This window comes from Macrobrachium rosenbergii, chromosome 20, assembly GCF_040412425.1.
Source record: "Macrobrachium rosenbergii isolate ZJJX-2024 chromosome 20, ASM4041242v1, whole genome shotgun sequence".
Lineage (NCBI taxonomy): Eukaryota > Metazoa > Arthropoda > Malacostraca > Decapoda > Palaemonidae > Macrobrachium > Macrobrachium rosenbergii.
Genome location: NC_089760.1, coordinates 24,690,651 through 24,710,680, shown reverse-complemented (window position 1 = coordinate 24,710,680; position 20,030 = coordinate 24,690,651). Strand labels below are relative to the sequence as shown.

The window sequence follows — 20,030 nt, the reverse complement described above, 5'->3', positions numbered from 1 at the left end:
ATACAAAAAATCTGTAGCATTGTAAATTAATGTCTAAGTACATAGCATTATAAATTAAAGTCAAACACTTAACAGTATACAATTTCAATAAAGTTCTCACTTTTTGCTTGTTGCAACTTGGAAGACATGTCGACGGTCATCTGTATCTGTAGCATGAACAAGTGTAGAGCTGTCTATTTCCAGCAATAAGGAACCTGCCGCTTCTCCTTTCAGCACCCCCATTAGATTTCCGCCTTCTAAAAACACAAACTGCCGCTCCCATGAACTCATTACACCCATGTACTTCCTAGCAACAAAAAATCAATATAAGGTATCATATTCTCATTACCCACAGATAAGGTTTCATTCTTCCTGACAAAATAAAATTTCTGCAGTTACATTATGTACCATAAGGTACTGCCATTATATTGTATATATCTTTAAATTATGTATTTCTACAAATGAAAAAAACTACAGTATAAACCAAATTTCCACACAAAATATATGGTCCTTATATCATGAAACTAAGAAATTTCACAACAAATATGCAGTGTGATCTGGCAATTATACATACTGCACTTACTTTTGGACATTAAGATAGCCTCCTTTGTTTGTTAGTGTTGTGTCTGGAGGCATACAAGCGAGATCTGGAGGAGGCTGGGCATAGTACATTAGCTGAGATTGAGTGATGATAGAATCTATCAGTTCCAAAGTTTCTTCTCTCTCTTTGCTTTGATCTTCTTGTACACTGGGAAGAAAACAGTACTTTACTTGCTAAGGTTATATAAAGTTCATAAACCTTAAATACATTATTAATGGTTTCTAGCGTGAAACTATAACTTCTAACACTGGCAACAGCAACCAATCTACATATGATATAAATTACAATAACTTCATAAAGGGAAAATGATGAACAATTTGGCTAAGATATGCATTTCAAGTGATGCCAGCATTAAGAAGAAATGCTACAGATCTATTAAATTCTAAATACTCCAACTGGTACGAACCCTTACAAAAACCCATTAGAACAAGCTTAAGACCATTTGGTCATATTTACAATCAAATATACAGTAAACTCCCGTATTTGCGGAGGATGCGTACCACACTGCCACCCCCCCAAATAGCTAAAACCCGCGAATACCTAGAACCCTTCAAAAAACTCTTACAACTGCCTATTTTGATAGTTCAAACACACACAAAACATCTTAGAACTGCCTATTTTGATAGCTCAAACACACACAAAACAAACTAAAAATGCTTATACAAGTATTATCCTACTTACATTGGGGTTGATTCCAAAAAAAAAAAACCATCGCCTACACTAGGGTATTCGGTACCATGTATACATATATGGTAGCTAGCCTACACTATAAAATATACTCTTTACATACAAGGTATAGTACAGTAATTATTAATATCAGCTAATTCTGGAGGTTCCTGCAAAGTGACTTATGATAATTCAATACAAAGAGAAACTGAATAACAAGCAAGAATTAGCTTAGCCTACACTATGGTACATTGTACACATACACGGTAGCGTAGCCTACATTATACTCTACTCTATATTCACATATCATATTATACAAACATCAACATAACGAATATACATCTTTTCCATGGATCTTTTAAAATGTTATGCCTTAATTCACTGTATCCAATAATATTGTATATATTCTTATATTGCTTTTGTATCCTAACTGCAATCATAGTGATCAATGTTTTGGTTTGGAAATGTTTATGCGGTGTTTATTTCGCTGCATTTAACTCAGTTCAGAGCGCTTTTCTTGCTTCTAGTTAGCGTAAATGAATCTCTAGAGTTTAGATATTTTATTTATAAAGGGCAAGGTTATTTTTTTGTTATATGAAGTGTTTTTAAGTCGAAATACAACTAAAATATGTCTTGTTGTGAAATCAATTTATCTATTATTTTCGTTAACAGATGATGATGGCCGTTTGGGGGCGCTTGTTTTGTGTAAAAAAATTCAAGATTCCGTTCGCTATTTTCACTTGATTTCATCATAATATGAGCTTTAAGTATTTATCATTTATCAGCATAAAAATAGCAGTACTGTAATGTGTTCTTTCACGCCCAGTAGTTTTGATGAAAATACTTTCTCTCCCATTTTAATTACGATCAAGTTTCATCCATGTTGCCAATGCACAATAATTTACAGTAAAGTCATTAGCAACTTGAACATTGTTTTCTCAGCTTCAGCTACAACTCAGCTTAAATTTAGCAGTATATTTCCTTGGCAATCTTTTATCCATACCGAATAAGGGTATAATGGAAAAATATATCAGTCCTATTCTACTTAACGTCATTTGTGCCATAACCTATGGTAATTGTTTATTATTGTACGATGGTTTAAATACCAGGTCAACGGCTGTTGTTATCCGATTCGGTTATAAGCAAAACAAGTTTCTTGGTCGGTTGTTTATGACTGTACACATTTACGCAGGAGTGTAATGTTACTAACATCACTTTTATCATTCTCTTTTACTTTTTTAACTAGAAGATGGGATAAAGAGATGGAGGAAAAGTTGTCTATTGTAATTTGGTCTCTCTCACTGCCTGGTTATGCTGCTGCCTGCGCCTGCGCAAAATTTAAAAATATTTTATAAATAATATTGTTGTATCGGTATTAATTGCTTACCCCATTGCAAAATCGAATTATCGTAAGGTGAATTATCGTAACTTGAGCATTACTTGAGTATTTTAATAGTTTTATCACAAAAAGTGAAAATGAGATGAAAATACAGTATTTAGTGAATATTTCTCAGTGAAAAATACCGTGAATAATGGGTAGATACATTCCAAAGAGAAATCCGTGAATACATGAGTCCGCAAATTGTGAGACCGCGAATACTGGGGGTTTACTGTATAAAAGGTTGTAATGCTGAAAGAGAATATTTAACCAAACCTCTTTAAACATACACATGAACCTCAGAAAACTCACCTCTTAACACATACAGATATATTTGCAAGAAACTCCTCTACCTCAGGAACCACAAGTGTGTCATGACCCATATTGTAATGTGCTCTGGTAGCCACCAAAAGACCCAACATGGGTTCAAGTAAAGCAGACTTTTGTGTGTATTGTAGAAGGTTAAGTTTTGAGTAATAGTGAAGAGCCATCTGTTGATCAACAGAAATGTCATTATAAGAGACAGAATAAGCATTTTCATTATAAAAGACAAAATACACATTTTGAAATCTACAAAATAAAATAATTATTTCTGAGAAAATGTACATGGGAAATGCTGAGCTTCAATAGCATTTTCTTAATCTTAATACTGTATATTATTGTGTGGTTGGTGCTAAACTAAAGCCCTCTTTTTCTAAATGCATAAAAGGTTCTTTGCTTCATCCCTTTGGCCCATAGCTCCATCACTTTCAGCCATTTCCTTTGCTAGGACACAGCATTTCCACACACTGTACTTTCAACAGCATTTAACCAAACAGCAAATTTTTCACTTGCAAAGATTCACTTTTTAAACAAACTAGTGAGTATTTCATATAAAAACTTATACCAGCTTTTAACAAACTATCAACTACACTCTCTTTAAAGACTTGGCAAAGAAACATATAAAGATCTGTCAACCTGCAGTAACCTTTACCTTAGGAATTTCCATACACAAAGTCAGTGCTCTAAAGTGAGCAGTCATAAAGGAAGCGCATGCACCCTACAAAACAAAAGTGGTAGCACCAAACCCCTTCCCTATTAGAAAAGCCTACAAGAGCTGGAAGGTTGTGTTAAATGTAAAATTGGACATCATTAAGTGCTTCAATCATGTCAAAATAAAATAAAGACCTTGTGTGTGTCTATGCTGAATATGGCCACATTTCCCATTCAAAGTTGCCAAAATTATTAGTTGTTCTGCTCGTAACAAACGTCTCTTTTAATTTACATACACTTATGGATAAAATGAAAAATCTGTTCCTTAAGTGGACTAATGAGTGTATAAAGCATGGCTTCACTCAAGTTATCTTATACTTGCTAAAGAGATATCAAGTCAGTCTTTGCGATAGGCCAAAGCAGAAAGTACTTGGCAAAGGTGATGAAAGAGTTTGATAAGTTTTTAAGGCAAGGGCAGCTTCACAAGCTGAAGGTTCCAGAGTATTCCAGCTGATCTTGAAGCTTCCACAGAGTTCGCAGAAATTTAAGAAAATAATTACAGAAGGTGGTTATTTACATAAACAAGTGTTTAATTCTGACAACACTTAATTTTGCTGAGACGCAGCAGCTCCCTTTCATCTCTTGCCCAAAGGCTGCTTTATGTCAAAATTTGGTACCTACAGTTATTAATATTAGGTCATTGAGAATTCACCATCTTCAAGCTATCCACCATAGGAGGTAATGCTTAGGTCATTGAGAATTCACCATCTTCAAGCTATCCACCATAGGAGGTAATGCAAATTATGTTCTATGTTCCCAATAAACTGCACTCTCAATATTTTCCCACTCCCTTAACAATAAGTCTGATTCAGCAACAGGTTCTGTGTCTAAATATCATGGTGAACTGCTATTAAATAGTATTCAATTTCAAGCACAAGTCATCTCTTCATAACATGCATGAAATTCACAAATGAATATAACAACTACCTGCTACCCAGTTCCATACGATCTGGACAAAAGTTTACTCTGCTTCCTAATGATATTGTTAAAAATTAGTTTAGCGAGATCATTGAATCAAATTTCTGCACTCTTCTAGGTGTTACTGAAAGGCTTTTATCTCAAAAGAGAAGTAAAAAATGGAGCAAAATGGAGCAAAGTTTAACTTACAAGTGATGGTTAAAAGTACTTGGACAGTTAGTACATTAATGTGGATAGTTGGAAGGGAAGACACCAAAATGAACAGATGAGAAGTAAAAGATAGAAAGCAATGCAGATGGTGCCAGTGGGATGCTGCAAAGAACCTTGAGTGCCATTCATCTTAAGTCATGCAAAGTACACGGTAAATGGTAGGCCCCCCCCCGGAAGCTGACATCCTATGTAGGTGTGTTTGTTTAGGGTTAAGAAATACATAAAATATGCTCTCAAGCTTTCATTGCTAGAATACAACTCTCTCAGTCTTAAAGCTAGCCAGCACTAGGTGACCTATATATAGATAATAGCAGCTTACACTCATGGAGAAAAACAAATTGCATTTACATCGAGATATAGCCCTCAACAATATTACTCGAGAAATTACTGTTTGATGCTCAATCTCTAGCTTGTACTATTAGTATTTACAGGTTGATTGATTTGGAGACAACTATCATGCTGTCATCAAGTAATTTATGATAAAATTAATGGTGCACAATTAACTTCATACCTGATGGAATTTCTTTTTGGAGACATAGACATCCTCATTTGATTCACGATATTCTAGTTCAGGATCTTTACGACGACATTTGCTATATCGAGCCACAGCCCTTTCCAAGTCCAATCCTGCATTCTGAAATGAAGAAAACCCAATTTATTCCTGCTTAGTTCACCAAGTACATTGTTACTGAATTTCTTACAGGAAGAACAAAATGCTTATATAAACAATTTGAGACATTAGGCTAATTAGCCCCAATGTTTTGTACTATAATACAAAATTTTCATTTTACATCTCGCCAATCAATGTTTTATAAACGTATTTTTCACTGATCTTTGTATATGAAGCTATCCCCTGATTTCAACTTCATAAATGATAGAACAACATACATCTCAACTGCATTGTATTTTCTATATGTACTAGCAAAGCAAGTTGACCTTTACCAGTTACTCTGTAGGACTGGAGAAGAAAAATTCCTAGTGAAAAAACTTATTTGTATGGTGTCCACCATATTAATTTTGTCTAATATACTGTATTAACTTTACTTTTTTCTAGATATTTATATATGTTTGTTTCCTGATCAGTATTACAAATTTCTAAGAAGTCATTAGAGAGAGAGAGAGAGAGAGAGAGAGAGAGAGAGAGAGAGAGAGAGAGAGAGAGAGAGAGAGAGAGAGAGAGAGAGAGAGAGAGAGAGAGAGAGAGAGAGAGAGAGTGTTTTATCATTAAAAGTCCCAGATCCAGTTATAAGCTTGGAAAATTTTTCCAAAACAGCTACCCATCTCAGTACGTACAAAAAATTTATCGATACTTCTTCCAAAACAGATCACATTTCAGCTTAAACTATATTCAATAGCAAATCAGATCCAAAGATATGCCCAACACTTAAAACTTTTAAATACAGTAGCTTCTATCCTTCTGAGATGCATTGGGATCTGGTCTTTTGACAAGCAGAAATGTGTGATAAGTAACAAAACCTATACTACAGACTACACTTGAATGAAAATTATGGGTATCCACAGCCAACAATAACTCAATACAATATACATACTGTAACTCAAGTCCTATGCTAACCTAAACTTTATTGTTCAATTCATGAGTTTGTCAACAAAATGTATAACTTCTAAAGTAACTAAGCATAAAACCCCTATAAAAATATGGCAGATAAGTAAAGCACTCAAACATCTGAGATCTGATAAGCTGAGGGCTACTGTGCATGCCAATTATTTACATTTATTACAATTCATATACTTTCGTTTCAGTATCATAGTTTCCAAATTCTGTCTAAATAACTGGCAGGTTCACGTTCACATAACAAGTGTTTGCATAATCAAAGGTATACTATTCTTTATTGTAATGTACTGTACAGTTATGCATACTGTACATATCACACTGTAACTGAAAACTTACAACAAAATTTTAAAAACTAATCAAAGATTAGTGTACAAGACATAGAGGCCACACTAATTTTGGACAACAAATCCATTCTGTTCTCTTTCATTTTCTTCACCCTATATAAATAAAATATATGCCTATTCCATCTATATTAACCCTTGAATACCGAGCCTCTATTTACAAAAACGTCTCCCATATGCTGGCGGCATTCGGTGAGTTAGCGCCAAAGCGGAAAAAAGTTTTTAAAAAATCACAGCACGCTTAGTTTTTAAGATTAAGAGTTCATTTTTGGCTCATTTTTTTGGCATTGCCTGAAGTTTAGTATGCAACCATCAGAAATGGAAAAATATCATTATCATATATAAATATTGAAATATATGACAGCGCAAAAAAATTTTTTTCATATATAATTTTATACAAATCGCTGTGAGAAAAAACAGTTAAAGCTAACGGGTTATTTTGTTTTTTCTTTGTATTGTACACTAAATTGCGATGATTTTGGTATATAACAAATTGTAAAACGATCAAAGCAACACAGAGAAAATATTATCACAAAATGATGCATGAATTTAACGCTGGACGTAAAAAATGTTTTTTTCAAAAATTCACCATAAATCGAAATATTGTGCTAAAGACTTCCCGTTTGTTGAAAAATGAAGCTAATTGATTAAATATTACTAGACTGTAAGTGTTTTAGCTTACAATTGCAGTTTTCGACCATTTCGGTCGAGTTAAAGTTGACCGAAAGTCGAATTTTTTCTATTTATCGTGATTTATATGAAAATATTTCAAAACTGATAAAAGCTACAACCATGAGTTATTTTCTTTTGTATTGTACATGAAATTGCGCACATTTTCATATATAAAACTTTATGTAACGACTAATATAAAACTGTGCAAATATTACGACAACATGATGAAAGAGTTTCTGAGATGTTCGGCCGAGTTACCGCGCAGACGTAAGGAAAATGTTTTTTTCAAAAATTCACCATAAATCGAAATATTGTGCTAGAGACTTCCAATTTATTGCAAAATGAAGGTAAACGATTGAATATTACTAGAATGTAAGAGTTTTAGCTTACAATTGCGTTTTTTTTACCATTTCGGTCGAGTTAAAGTTGACCGAAGGTTGAAATTTTGGCAGTTATCGTGATTTATGTGAAAATATTTCAAAACTGATAAAGCTACAACCATGAGCTATTTTCTGTTGTATTCTACATGAAATTGCACACATTTTCATATATAAAAGTTTATGTAACGACTAATGTAAAACGATGCAAACATTACGACAACATGACAAAAGAATTTCTGAGATGTTCGGCTGAGTTACGCGGCGCAGACGTAAGGAAAAAGTTTTTTCTCAGAAATTCACCATAAATCGAAATATTGTGCTATAGACTTCCAGTTTGTTGCAAAATGAAGGTACATGATTGAATATTACTAGAATGTAAGAGTTTTAGCTTATAATTGCGTTTTTACCATTTCGGTCGAGTCAAAGTTGACCGAAGGTTGAAATTTTTGTAGTCGACGACGTGGTACGTCCACTTGGCACCCAACAGACAATTTTAGTCGACGTATGATACGTCCAGTAGGCGTTTAAGGGTTAACTGCTCTACACACAAACGAAATATGAAACAAAAAATCCATCCTGTGACCTCTTCAGTTTTCCCTATATTAATTGCTCTACATGAATGAAATTAGTGCTATAAATGTATTGTTCTTATAACAAATACAGAAAATGAAAGGCGAAATGAAAAGTAGAATAATCCTCTAAAAATCCCTCCAGTCATCTTAAGGATAAGGGGATTTAAAAAGAGTAGTTATCTTTTTTACAGACAACAAAAATAAGGAGGTGGATTGCTTCTCAAGAGCCCAAGACCAACCCATAAAAGCCATTTTCTTCCTCTCTTTTGTAAGGGAAGGGCTAACTATAAGTAATGGGTCTGTGATGAAATACATAAAGCCAAATAAATAAAAATTTTAGAAAGACTAACCTGATAAAGGGATGCCATCGTATCCATCTCATGAAGTTCAGTGTCAATAAACCTTGAAAGAGGATATACTGCTCCATCTGCAATCTGTGTTGCTACAATGTGTTCCCATGAACTCATCTGCAAATATAAAATTAATGCAAAGTAGAATATTTCCAATTTAGGCAGTTAATCAGTCAACTTCCAATAAGACAAATAGACCGAGACTTCCAACTTAAGATAAGAAATTTTGAAATGGTACCATATATCCAAAAATCAAGCTACACCCGTCAGGCAGCAACCTCACCCTAAAAACAGTTGGCAATTGGGCTGCAACATCAAATCCGAGCAGTCGAGAGTCACCCTGGATACTGACTGCTGAACCATCTGATATTTGACTGTCAATCTGTACATAATCTGATTTAAATTTTTTACCTCTTAAGTTTTCTCATCAGAGCTACTTTTCCAGCTTATTTAATTTTTTGCTTAAAGCAACTAATTTACTGTCATTAATTAAACAACATCCTCGAGCAAACCCTCAAATTAGCTTGGTCTAATGATTTTGCATATGTACTCATGTCCCCTAAATCAATGGTACAAAGTAAACTACAACAAAACATAAACAGTAACATCAGATACTTTCTAATTGTTCTCACTGGTTCATTTTTGAAGGAGAGAGCACTTTCCTTTATTGACAGTATACTTCAATGGATTTTTGGTAATCTCTATATCAATGTCTCATGGCTAGAATTGTTTTGATATATATTTTTCTTCTGCAACTAGTCTGATAAGGATGTGGTCTTTAACATCAGATTTATTTCTATGGATCTGTCTCTCTTCTAATTTTCCTACCTTCAAGGTAATGAAGGTATCTAAGTAATTGGTTTTCTGAGGATGTACAACATGTGCTACCAAATCCTTTCACAGTTTCCAGTTTGTTTTTAAAATTATTCAAATGTTGACAGGAGCAAAAACAATTGTATTCATCTCTTTCTCTATCGCAAGACTAATGGGAAATAAAAAAAAAGACATCATAGGAACTGAAATAAAATAGAAGTAAAGACTGTTTAACACAAGTACAGTATCGTATTTAATTTGCTGAGAGAGAGAGAGAGAGAGAGAGAGAGAGAGAGAGAGAGAGAGAGAGAGAGAGAGAGAGAGAGAGAGAGAGAGAGAGAGAGAGAGAGAGTGTGTGTGTGTGTGTGTGTGTGTGTGTGTTTCCTTCTCCTGCCATTTTAGTGAAAAACAGTATCTCTGACTACCCTTGAGTTATAAAAAGTATCAAGTTACTAACATTAATCTACCTACCCAAGATACAATAATCACTTGGTGGATATTCATGTGCTTTTACTCTCACAGCATTTCTCAATGAGTACCCTCTGACACTGAAGGCAGTCACAATGTCACAGATATTGAAGGTCAAATAAACTATGCATCTTACAAGATGCAGTGCCAGTCACACATCAGTGTTGGAGACAGATGCTACCAGAGACCATAGTACACCTTCATTTTTTGGTAACTAAGATAAAAATCTGTAATAATTACTGATATCTAGATGGGAGTCTAGACCCAGTTATTGTCTACTTAGTGGAACTTAAGATTCAAAATGACAACAATGTTCAACATGAAATGTGATGTATAAAGAAATTTCAATGATTCAGTTTTCATGTACTAATAACTGGCTCACCTCTGACACATAAGAAGCAAACTGCTGCAGAGTTGTTGAAATAACTCCCTCGGGATCATTGTCAACTGGAAATTTCTGTGGAGAACAAAGCATGTCCATTAATAACAACATTACAGTTTGATGATAATAATAATCACTATTTAAACAAAAATTCAAAAGACTACTTTCTTAATATATTGCTTTACAAATCTGTGATAGCACATTCACTGAGGTGGAGATACCACAACCTGAATTACTACCTAATAATCAAAAGTAGTTGGTAGGTGATAAAGGCATTCCTTAGCAGCATGGCTGGGTTGTATACATACAAAATAATGGTAGCATATAGAGGAGCACACTGCATGTTCAAAAATGGGTTTATAGTATCTCTACAACTAAAACATATGGTTCTAAATGTATTCACATCAACTGAAAACTAATAGATTTTAAAAATGTGATCTGCTTCTTTGGATGGAGGCAGCATATCCCCTTGCATACTTCAGCATACATAAACCGGTTACTATTACCATCAAGACAGGGCTTGATAACAAGAGATTTCAGTCAGATGTAATGTCCATATTTGGATTACTTCTCATATAATAATGAGCAGGTATGTTTATTTATGTGCCTGCTTGAGGGGTAGATTAAGTGAATAAAAAAAATATTTTAGTCATTCATTGTCAAAGTACAGTAAACCCTTACTGTATTCCCATAGGGCATGTCACTGAGATTATTTCAGCAAACACAATAAAAACCTTAGATCTATGATGGCAACTGGGTGTTGGTGCAATGAACTACAATTAGAGAAATAACTTAAAAATACAGAAAATTCCCCAAATAAAATGTGATATTTACTATATATTATGGAAAAAATAAATAAGAGTGAATGTATATACATGAATGCATTAAATGAGTCAAGCAAAGATAAGATATAAGGATAAATAAAAGAGAGGGAGGGTTTTGGTGACTAAGAGAGGGAGCTCTGCATGAGAGATTGCTCTAATCACCTACTCAGTTATCATAATCTGCTAATCAGTAATCCACGGCATGCTCCTTCTGCCTCTACAGTACTGGAATAGCAGGCATTTTGAAGTATATTTTTAAGTATACTAGTCATCTCCTACACAGAATGATGCAACAGCACTTCAAATTACTCCTGTACTTATCATTGAAAAAGAAGTCCTTGAAAATACTTGCAACTTATTACTTCTTAAAAAAAAAAAGTCAAAGGAAATGGTAATGTTCAGAACATGAAATTTAACTTGAAAGTCACTTTATAAGTAAGTGAAAATGTTACTTACCAGTGTACTATATGACTTCAAATGTTTGGCTAATTCCTGATACACTGAAGTTAGCTGGTTATGGGCAGCTACCAACTTTGATGAGAGCTGATGCAGACTTGTGACATAGTCCCGAAGCATTCGTGCATCTTCACTGAACACCCCCACAAGGGAACGAACCTGTAAATATTGAAAGTTAGACCCTGCAAGCATATTTTAGCTCTCCCTATCTCTCTCTATACCCATTTCTCTCTCTCTCTCTCTCTCTCTCTCTCTCTCTCTCTCTCTCTCTCTCTCTCTCTCTCTCTCTCTCTCCACCAAATCAAACAGGTTCAAACAGAGAAAAAAAGTATTCTTTAAGTATCCTGCAACCACATATCCTGAACTAATTAACTGCTGCCCATGTACATAAAATACAACTATAAAAATCTAACAAATTTACTATTATATAGCCTATGATACTTAAACCATGGCACAAACTCTTTACTGACCTTTGAACTCTATGACTAAATTACAATTTATAAAATAAAAGCCCACTTAACATGAAAATGATGAGTTCAACATGTTAACAAACAAGGGTTCTCAGTAGGCAGCTACAATTTATGTAAGGACAAGAATACAGTATCAGATGTTATAAAGACGTGAAGGATATAGGAAGTCCTTCATTATTGCAAAGCACTCTTGTACTCAGGAAGCTTTTACTGCATCTAATTTCTTTACCTGAGGATATCAAGGCAAAAAGGATGTTAAGAATATTTCTGATCTCAACATCACAAAGTACTTTCACAGACCTCTTTACTAGGGACTTGAAAATCCTAGCATACATTTTTTTACAGTGAATAGGATGACAGTATTGTTGCTTAGCATAACTGAAGGATATATAAAAACCACATATACTTCTAAAGATATCAGCACTAAATTAAAAGTTACTTAAATTATAGAAATGGATGAAAAATAATAAGCATAAAGGTCACTCTAAATGAAGGGGATATATCAATCTTACATATTTCTCAAACCATTAGCAGTGGTAATCATAACAAAATCATAAAATTCTATGGAACAAGTCAAAAGACATAGCATACACAAGAAGTCATTGTAAGTTAGCTGTTAACCACTCAGAATCTTGTCATGTGAAAGGGTTACAATATTCATGATGAACACTCAGCTTATAATCATTATGATAGAAACTAAAAACTGCCCAAGTTTTAATATTCAGTACCAGTAAGCTATGCACTAGAAGAAAATGGCAACTAGCTTAAAAATACCTACCCTGAACCTATTTACAGCTTAGACCTACTCAGGAAATTATTTTCTTAAGCCTAGTCTAAGCAAACACAAGTAGCCTGACAGCAAGCATATTTTTTATTAACATCCCTGAAATTATCTTACATCTAGGTTACAATAGCTGATAATGTAGCTTATAATCAAATGATATTTAACCACCCAACCTAGGAGGTCACATATTAAACGGTTGCAAAGCTAAGTGCACCAGTATTATTAATACTCTGAAAAAAATACTACAATATTTGAATTTAATCTCACATAGGAACTGAACAATCAAAAAATCTTATATTGCATTTTTTTCAATGCTTACTTGTTTTCATCTGTTATCTAAGCATTTGACCAAAAAAATTACCAGCACTGCCAAGCCTTAATTTCTATGATCTCAAGTCAATTCATGAGGAAAGGTAGCCATTCCCAATACAGTAATCTGTAGTATTGTAGAAGTCTGCATGGGATGACAATATGTTCGGATTTGACACAAACTGACCAGAAATTTCTAACACTTTCAAAAATTTCTATTTGAAATAGAAATTGACAATGCCAAAGCAGTTTCTTGTATTGCTGATGTACAGTAACAAAATTACGGTTTAGTTTCTATCAAATTTATAAGCAACCTACAATTCGTAATACTGTACCAGTATTTTTATCAAAACATAAGATCTTTATCTTGAAAAATACACAATACTGTTCACTAGTGAACCTAGTTGAAAAAAATTGTCCACTTAAATAAGTACCAGACAAGCTAATCATGCCCATGGGGAATTAGTAGTTTGAGATTATATAAACTGCATGGAAAACTGGCAATGCCCCAAAGGCCTAATAAACAGAATAGCCTATTTAGTAGGAAGAACTATTTGCTGCAGTATTATAGAAATATTTTCCAAAGCACAACTGGATGGCCTAGGTAACCATAGCATATTTAAGTTTATACAGTATTATATTCAATTACAAAGCATCAAAGCTGACTAGATATGAAAGCCACAAAACTTGTGTTAAATATGAAAACAGTGTAACCTAGGCTTAGCCTATCATACAATTTTACCTGGCAGATAAACAGAGCTAATCCTACACTAATTAGCAGAGAAATCAAGCATATCTGGGGAAATAATGGCAAAAAAGGAACACTTTATTAAGCAAAAGTCACATTTAAGTTGATTTTTGTATTATTACAATGATTTCATAACACTGCAATGTTTTCCAAGCTAGAAAAAACAGTTCCTATCGTGTACAACATCGTGGAGGGTGTGGTTAGGTTGTATAAAAAAAAATAATCTTTAATAATATTGTACTGACAAAAACATTTTACTTGACATCATACACATTTATACCATTATGAAGACCATGAAAACTGAATTTGTTTTGCCAGTCACGAGTAGGTTTAGACTAACTTGGCTTGATGCCAGCAATGATCATTGCCCTAAGATGCCCCTGTGCCATTCACTTCATTTCATCTCATCATCTACACACTGTGACTTCATCCTAAATTTTTAAAACATGAAATAAGGATGAAGAGGGGGATGACAGGAGTGCCCAGTAAATTTTCTAGTTTTTTTATGAGAGAGAGAGTTAGCTATTAGCCTATTCATTTTATTTTGGCTATACTGTATAATTTTTTTTTAATGCTGAGCGTGTCGTGTTGACCACAGCTTTTGTTTTTTCCATGTCTTTATATTAATAGTTAAAAAACAAATAGTATCATATATCATATGCTGTACTTCAATATATGAGTTTACCATCTTGCAAAATTCTCGCCAAGGCACGTAAGAAAGGACTTGCAACCATTTCTTCCATACTAAATTCTCGCCAAGGCTCGTTAAAAAGGACTTGCAACCAACTCTTCCATATTGAGTAGGCTCTAGATGAATGATAAGTACAGTACATACATTATATACAAAACAACTTCAAAAATACATTTTCAACCAAGTGTCTCCTAGTTATGATCAGGAACTAATTACTAGCCTGCAAGGGAGAGGTTACGCTAGACAAAGCTATATTTTGAGGGTGACCACAGAAATAGGCCAGACTGAAAAGTTGAATTGAATACAGAATTTAGGCCAAAGCACTGGGACCTGTGAGAACATTCAGTGCTGAAATCGAAACTGACAGTAAAGGTTTGAAAGTGTAACAGGAGGAAATCCTCGCAGTTCCACACGAATCAATAATTAGGAGAGGGTGGAAAGTTAAGATGGAAGAGAGAATGTGAAAAGAGGTACAGTACAGGAAGGAAAAGGGTTGCAGCTAGGGCTGAAGGGACGCTGCAAAGAACCTCAAGTAATGCCTACAGTGCACTGTGTGAGGTGCACTGAAGGTAATACCCCCCCCCCTAAGGAGCAAAGGAGTTAGTCCACTGATTGAAGAGACACAGCTTATGCTAGCATAAAACTACTTTGCATGTATTCTAAGCCAACTCCAAAAAGCAGCTGCCCAGACCAGAATAACCTAAGACTAGAAACATGACCTAACCTACCCACTTAACCTTACCTACCCAAAACTAGCCTAGCCTATTCCACGGTAGGTTAGTCCATACCCTATCGTCAACGATAGGGTATGGACTTATGAAATTTACCATCTCGAAGGGCTAATGTCTATCAGAAAAATTGTATAAAATCATTCAAGACTTAAAACCTGTCCACGGGATATACGAGATGACTGGCATCTGGCATCACGCTACAAACAAAAACAAAGGATGCTTCCATATTACCTGGGGCGAATCCTCCAATGCATTTTCCAAGGGCAACTTGTCATATGTCGGCACTGCCATTTATGAGCCTTTCTTTCGAGTTTGCAACCGAGCAACGATTGCAAAGGGCGTCGCGAACGTTCAAATCGAAGGAAAACTGAATGCGATCTCGTTTGTTGTTGATCCAATCAGCTGACAGAAGCTACAGCGTTACCGCAGACTACTACTACTACTATTGACAGCAGTGATTTCCAGAGATGAGTCAGATCGCGTATATTGTATATTTTATATCGTATATAATTGTATATTTGGCATGGCACCAGGTGCTTGCGTTAGTATCTCCAAGGTGACTTATTCACATAATTACAGGAAATGGAAATTGCGGGGGGAACTCGTTACTTGTAAGACAGGAACTGATGAGCAATGGGGAAACGGTTGCTTCAGTTGATTGAAGAAAAAATTCTTATTTACAGAACAAATATAGTCTTATTTTGCTTATTTTGATATTAATTTATATATTAAACCTTTTAAAAATAAAATTCGCCTCGATAATTAAAAAGTATAAAAAATAATTGAATGATTCTGTCAGGATAACAATTCGGATGCAAGGAACAACCCCGCCCATACATGACAACCACGAAGACCCTGCCCTAAAAGGTCATTACTGGACGGATAGGACCCGGCTGTCAACATACAGACATTCAGACTTGCAACGACAGGAAAAAAATTGAAGTGCGAGATTTTAAAACGACCAACTTTTTGTTCGTATTTATTCCATACAACGACGTAGCTATTTGTGAAACCTTTTTTTCGAATTATATAAAAGTGTGAAAACATGTTGAGATAGATATACGCAACATTTTACTACACTTTCAAAATGTCCCATCACAGCACCATTTAGGCTACAATAGACTAAAGTGGAAGTGTAAATACAGTTATGACTCTCTCTCTCCACTACCATTCTTCCTAGAGTGAGCAAGAAAACTTAGAACAAACTGAGTACGTGATTTAAAGAATGTTTAAGAATAATGATTATCATACAACAATGTACGACCAAAAAGGTTTTTTTTTTATTACCAAGCACTTTCAAGAGGTTACTTTCTGTTGAGTCATTGTTGACCAATTTGCTTCTTCGTCTTCTTCTTCTTCGTCTTCTTCTTCTTCTTCTTCTTCTTCTTCTTCTTATTATTATTATTATTATTATTATTATTATTATTATTATTATTATTATTATTATTATTCATTCCTTGCAGGTTTGTTCAATAATTTATTGTCAGTTTTGGGATGTGGAAAATGGTCCGAATTTCCCCCCTCCCCTCGCCCACTCGGCTATGCCCAAGCTTCACGCCCACTCACAGTTTTCCTTGGAATTTCATCATAACTGCTTAGCTCAACAGCATGTGATAGAGTGTACGTTACTTCTCTCCTCTTCCAAGTATCTATACTCCTAGTTGGTCATTTGGTAGCCCACATTTATGCACTCAAAACATTATAATGACTTTTCAATCTTACTCCGCTGCATTACTAATAAACTAAGTTTTACAATGAATATAGACGAAACTTAGATCGTAGACCAACTTTGCATACCAGCCTTTAAAGCGACCGCTTCACATCTGGCCACTCTGGTCACTACTTGGATGGGTGGCTAACAGTAAATGCCACACTCGGTTGCCATAGTGGATGTTGTGATTATAAGGGCATTACCACTAAAGGCATAGGATACTCGGTAGTCCAAACGGCTAAATATCGACTTTGCTGAGCTCAAGTACAACTATATATATTCATAGCAAGAGTATTTTGTGTGACGAAAAATTAGCCACGTAAAATTATTCAAGTTTGTATCCCTTGAAATTTTTACTTGACAAAAAAAAAGTGAACAGTAGGAAAACTTGCACCGAGTCTTATAAGCCTTGTGCAGTCGGATCAAATGAGACGAGAAAACCTCTTGGCAGAGAAGATATCATTCATGGTAACAGTATCAACGTTTTTACACAAACCTACAATACCAGTGAGATCAACAACGACTTATAAAGACATGCCTCCTTGTTATCTAGATTAATAACAACAAGAAAGCATGACTTAGGAGACAAACAGAGGGCGAGAAAGGGCGTGACGGGAATTAGGGTGGGGGAGGATTGTGGTGTGGTGTTGGGGATGGTAGGGTTGCGAATTCTATAAGATATGTTCCGTAGGTTTTAAAGGCATATAACATTCTGATAGAGAAATCGCCTGGGAACATTTTCTTATGTAGTGTTATTTTTACTATGCATTGATGCAGAATCTAACTGTATCTTTCGTATTTAAACGTGTCTCTTATTTTATATTAACTCCACCAAATTCTGTTTGCTGAATGAACATTATTATTATTATTATTATTATTTATTATTATTATTATTATTATTATTATTATTATTATTATTATTATTATGAATCAGGAAATGCCATGAAGTAGCAAAGCCAACTTCAACAGAATAAAATACCAATATGTACAGAAAGAGGAAACTGATGGAGAAAATAAAAAATAAAACATGAATATGAATATAAATAGCAACAAGGTAAAATTGCAGTGTTGAAAAGAAGTACAAGTCTCTACTGTATTATAATAAAAACTGTATATCATTTTGAGTTTTATTAAAAAAGAAGAATGAAGGAAAGTTTGCAATGCAATTTTGTCAATCTGTTATTTCTCGTTGTTAGAGCTCCCAAGCCATTTTCTCTTACTTTAAGGAAATTGAAGGAGCACTTTGGGGCTCATAATTAGTAAGGTGAATTAATGGTATACCTTAATGATAACTTTTCATGGATTTCTCATCGTAATGCATACTGCATTATACTTTTCATGCGATTCCTCTTTAATACAGCTTTTGGCTAATAGGTGCTAACAGCTTTTGGCTAATAGGTGCTAATAGAAAAATAAAACTATCTTTTCAATCATTTCCAAAAGAGTGTCTTTTCTTCCTCTCTTCTTTAGAAATACTGTATACGCAGTCCAGCAGTCTTTAATTCTTACATTACTCCTGAAACCTCTAACGTAATACCATCCGGATTTGTGACCAACTTCCTTAAAGAATATGGGAGAAGAATCCGTCGCTAGCGTGGGAATGCTGCGTAGAAGACAGACTCATCGGTTCTGATTAAACGCCATTTAACATCTTAACTCCGTTACCATGAGAGTTAGCCGTAAGGATAACTTCTCTACCAAGTAAAACTTCCATTGACACTGGAACTAACTACAGACATTTTACACAGTAACAAAATCCATATTTGGAAAAGACTAGGGCTTGGGTATAACATAGGCAAGAAACACCTTGTGGGTGCCATTATGTCTCATCTGTTCGCGTAGCTGGGCTAGTCCCCTTCCAGAGTTACATAATCAAAAGGACACAGTGAAATGTTCTTTGCCTCAGAAAAATATCATGAGGAATTTTTTCTGCGTTAGAAGGTTAACTAGCTTACATCATTTGTATTTCCTACGCTGTGGGGACAGAGTATATTGCCCAAGATCATTACTCAAAATTATACGTCAATGTAACGTCCCTCGTGATGGTGAAAAAAAACCTTTCTGAAGTATGTTTTTTGTCTTAGAAGGTTAGATAACTTGTATTTTTTATTCGCTTCGATGTGGAGATAAAGTACATAAGCCAATAACACAAACCATAATTATACGTCAGTGCATCATCCCTCAAGTTGGAAAAAAAAAACGAAGACAAATGTCAAGGGTTGTCCAAATGCTAGAAATAAGATTACATAAAGATGTCTCTGAGAGTAACCAGTAGAATTAATAAGTCTTAATGTCAGATGCTGATTGCTGTAAAGCTATCCGTCCTTGTCTGCTGATTTTGCAAAATTGGAGATAAGATTCTAAAATGACTTAGAGAAGGCTGCCATTTCTCTAATGAATTCTGTAGATAATGGCTGAGACGTGAGACCTTTTCTTTACTTATTTCATGTAGTGTCCTCCTCAAAAATATTTAGCAAGTTGGTCACGTTCTCGGGGGGGGAGAGAGAGAGAGAGAGAGAGAGAGAGAGAGAGAGAGAGAGAGAGAGAGAGAGAGAGAGAGAGAGAGAGAGAGAGAGAGAGAGAGAGAGATGAGCCTACTGTTATCAAAATGAGGCCGAACTGGCTTTGTCTTTTAGGTTTGTTTTCAATATAAAAATAGGTTTTTGCTTCATACAGTATTAACCTGAAGAAGTAATTCTTTTTTTTTCAGATTTAGTTTCCTTAATCAGTATTCATTCATGTGGTTTTGAGGTACACACAACTCAAGCACACGGTATACAGTATACATATATACAGTATATATATTTGTATATGTGTGTGTGTGTACAGTACATACATATATACACATATATATGTGTGTATCCAGTACATACATACACACATATATATGTGTATACAGCACATACATACACACATATATATATATATATATGTATACAGTACATACATACACATATATACATGTGTGTGT

At 34.6% G+C, this 20,030-nt stretch overlaps 1 protein-coding gene across 3 annotated transcripts in view; it reads right to left on the bottom strand.

Annotated features, from left to right (window-relative positions):
- The window catches only part of LOC136849152 (DCC-interacting protein 13-alpha-like), a 53,286-nt gene extending 36,816 nt beyond the window's left edge, over positions 1-16,470 (bottom strand). For all 3 annotated transcript variants that reach the window (XM_067122230.1, XM_067122232.1, XM_067122231.1), the window contains exons 1-8: positions 15,580-16,470; positions 11,616-11,774; positions 10,336-10,410; positions 8,673-8,789; positions 5,296-5,418; positions 2,937-3,115; positions 563-727; positions 101-286 (exon numbers count right to left, since the gene is read on the bottom strand). In XM_067122230.1, the coding sequence (XP_066978331.1) occupies positions 101-286; positions 563-727; positions 2,937-3,115; positions 5,296-5,418; positions 8,673-8,789; positions 10,336-10,410; positions 11,616-11,774; positions 15,580-15,639 (1,064 nt within the window). In that variant the 5' untranslated portion in view covers positions 15,640-16,470. The remainder of the gene's footprint in view (positions 1-100; positions 287-562; positions 728-2,936; positions 3,116-5,295; positions 5,419-8,672; positions 8,790-10,335; positions 10,411-11,615; positions 11,775-15,579) is intronic.
- Positions 16,471-20,030: the final 3,560 nt, after the last annotated feature.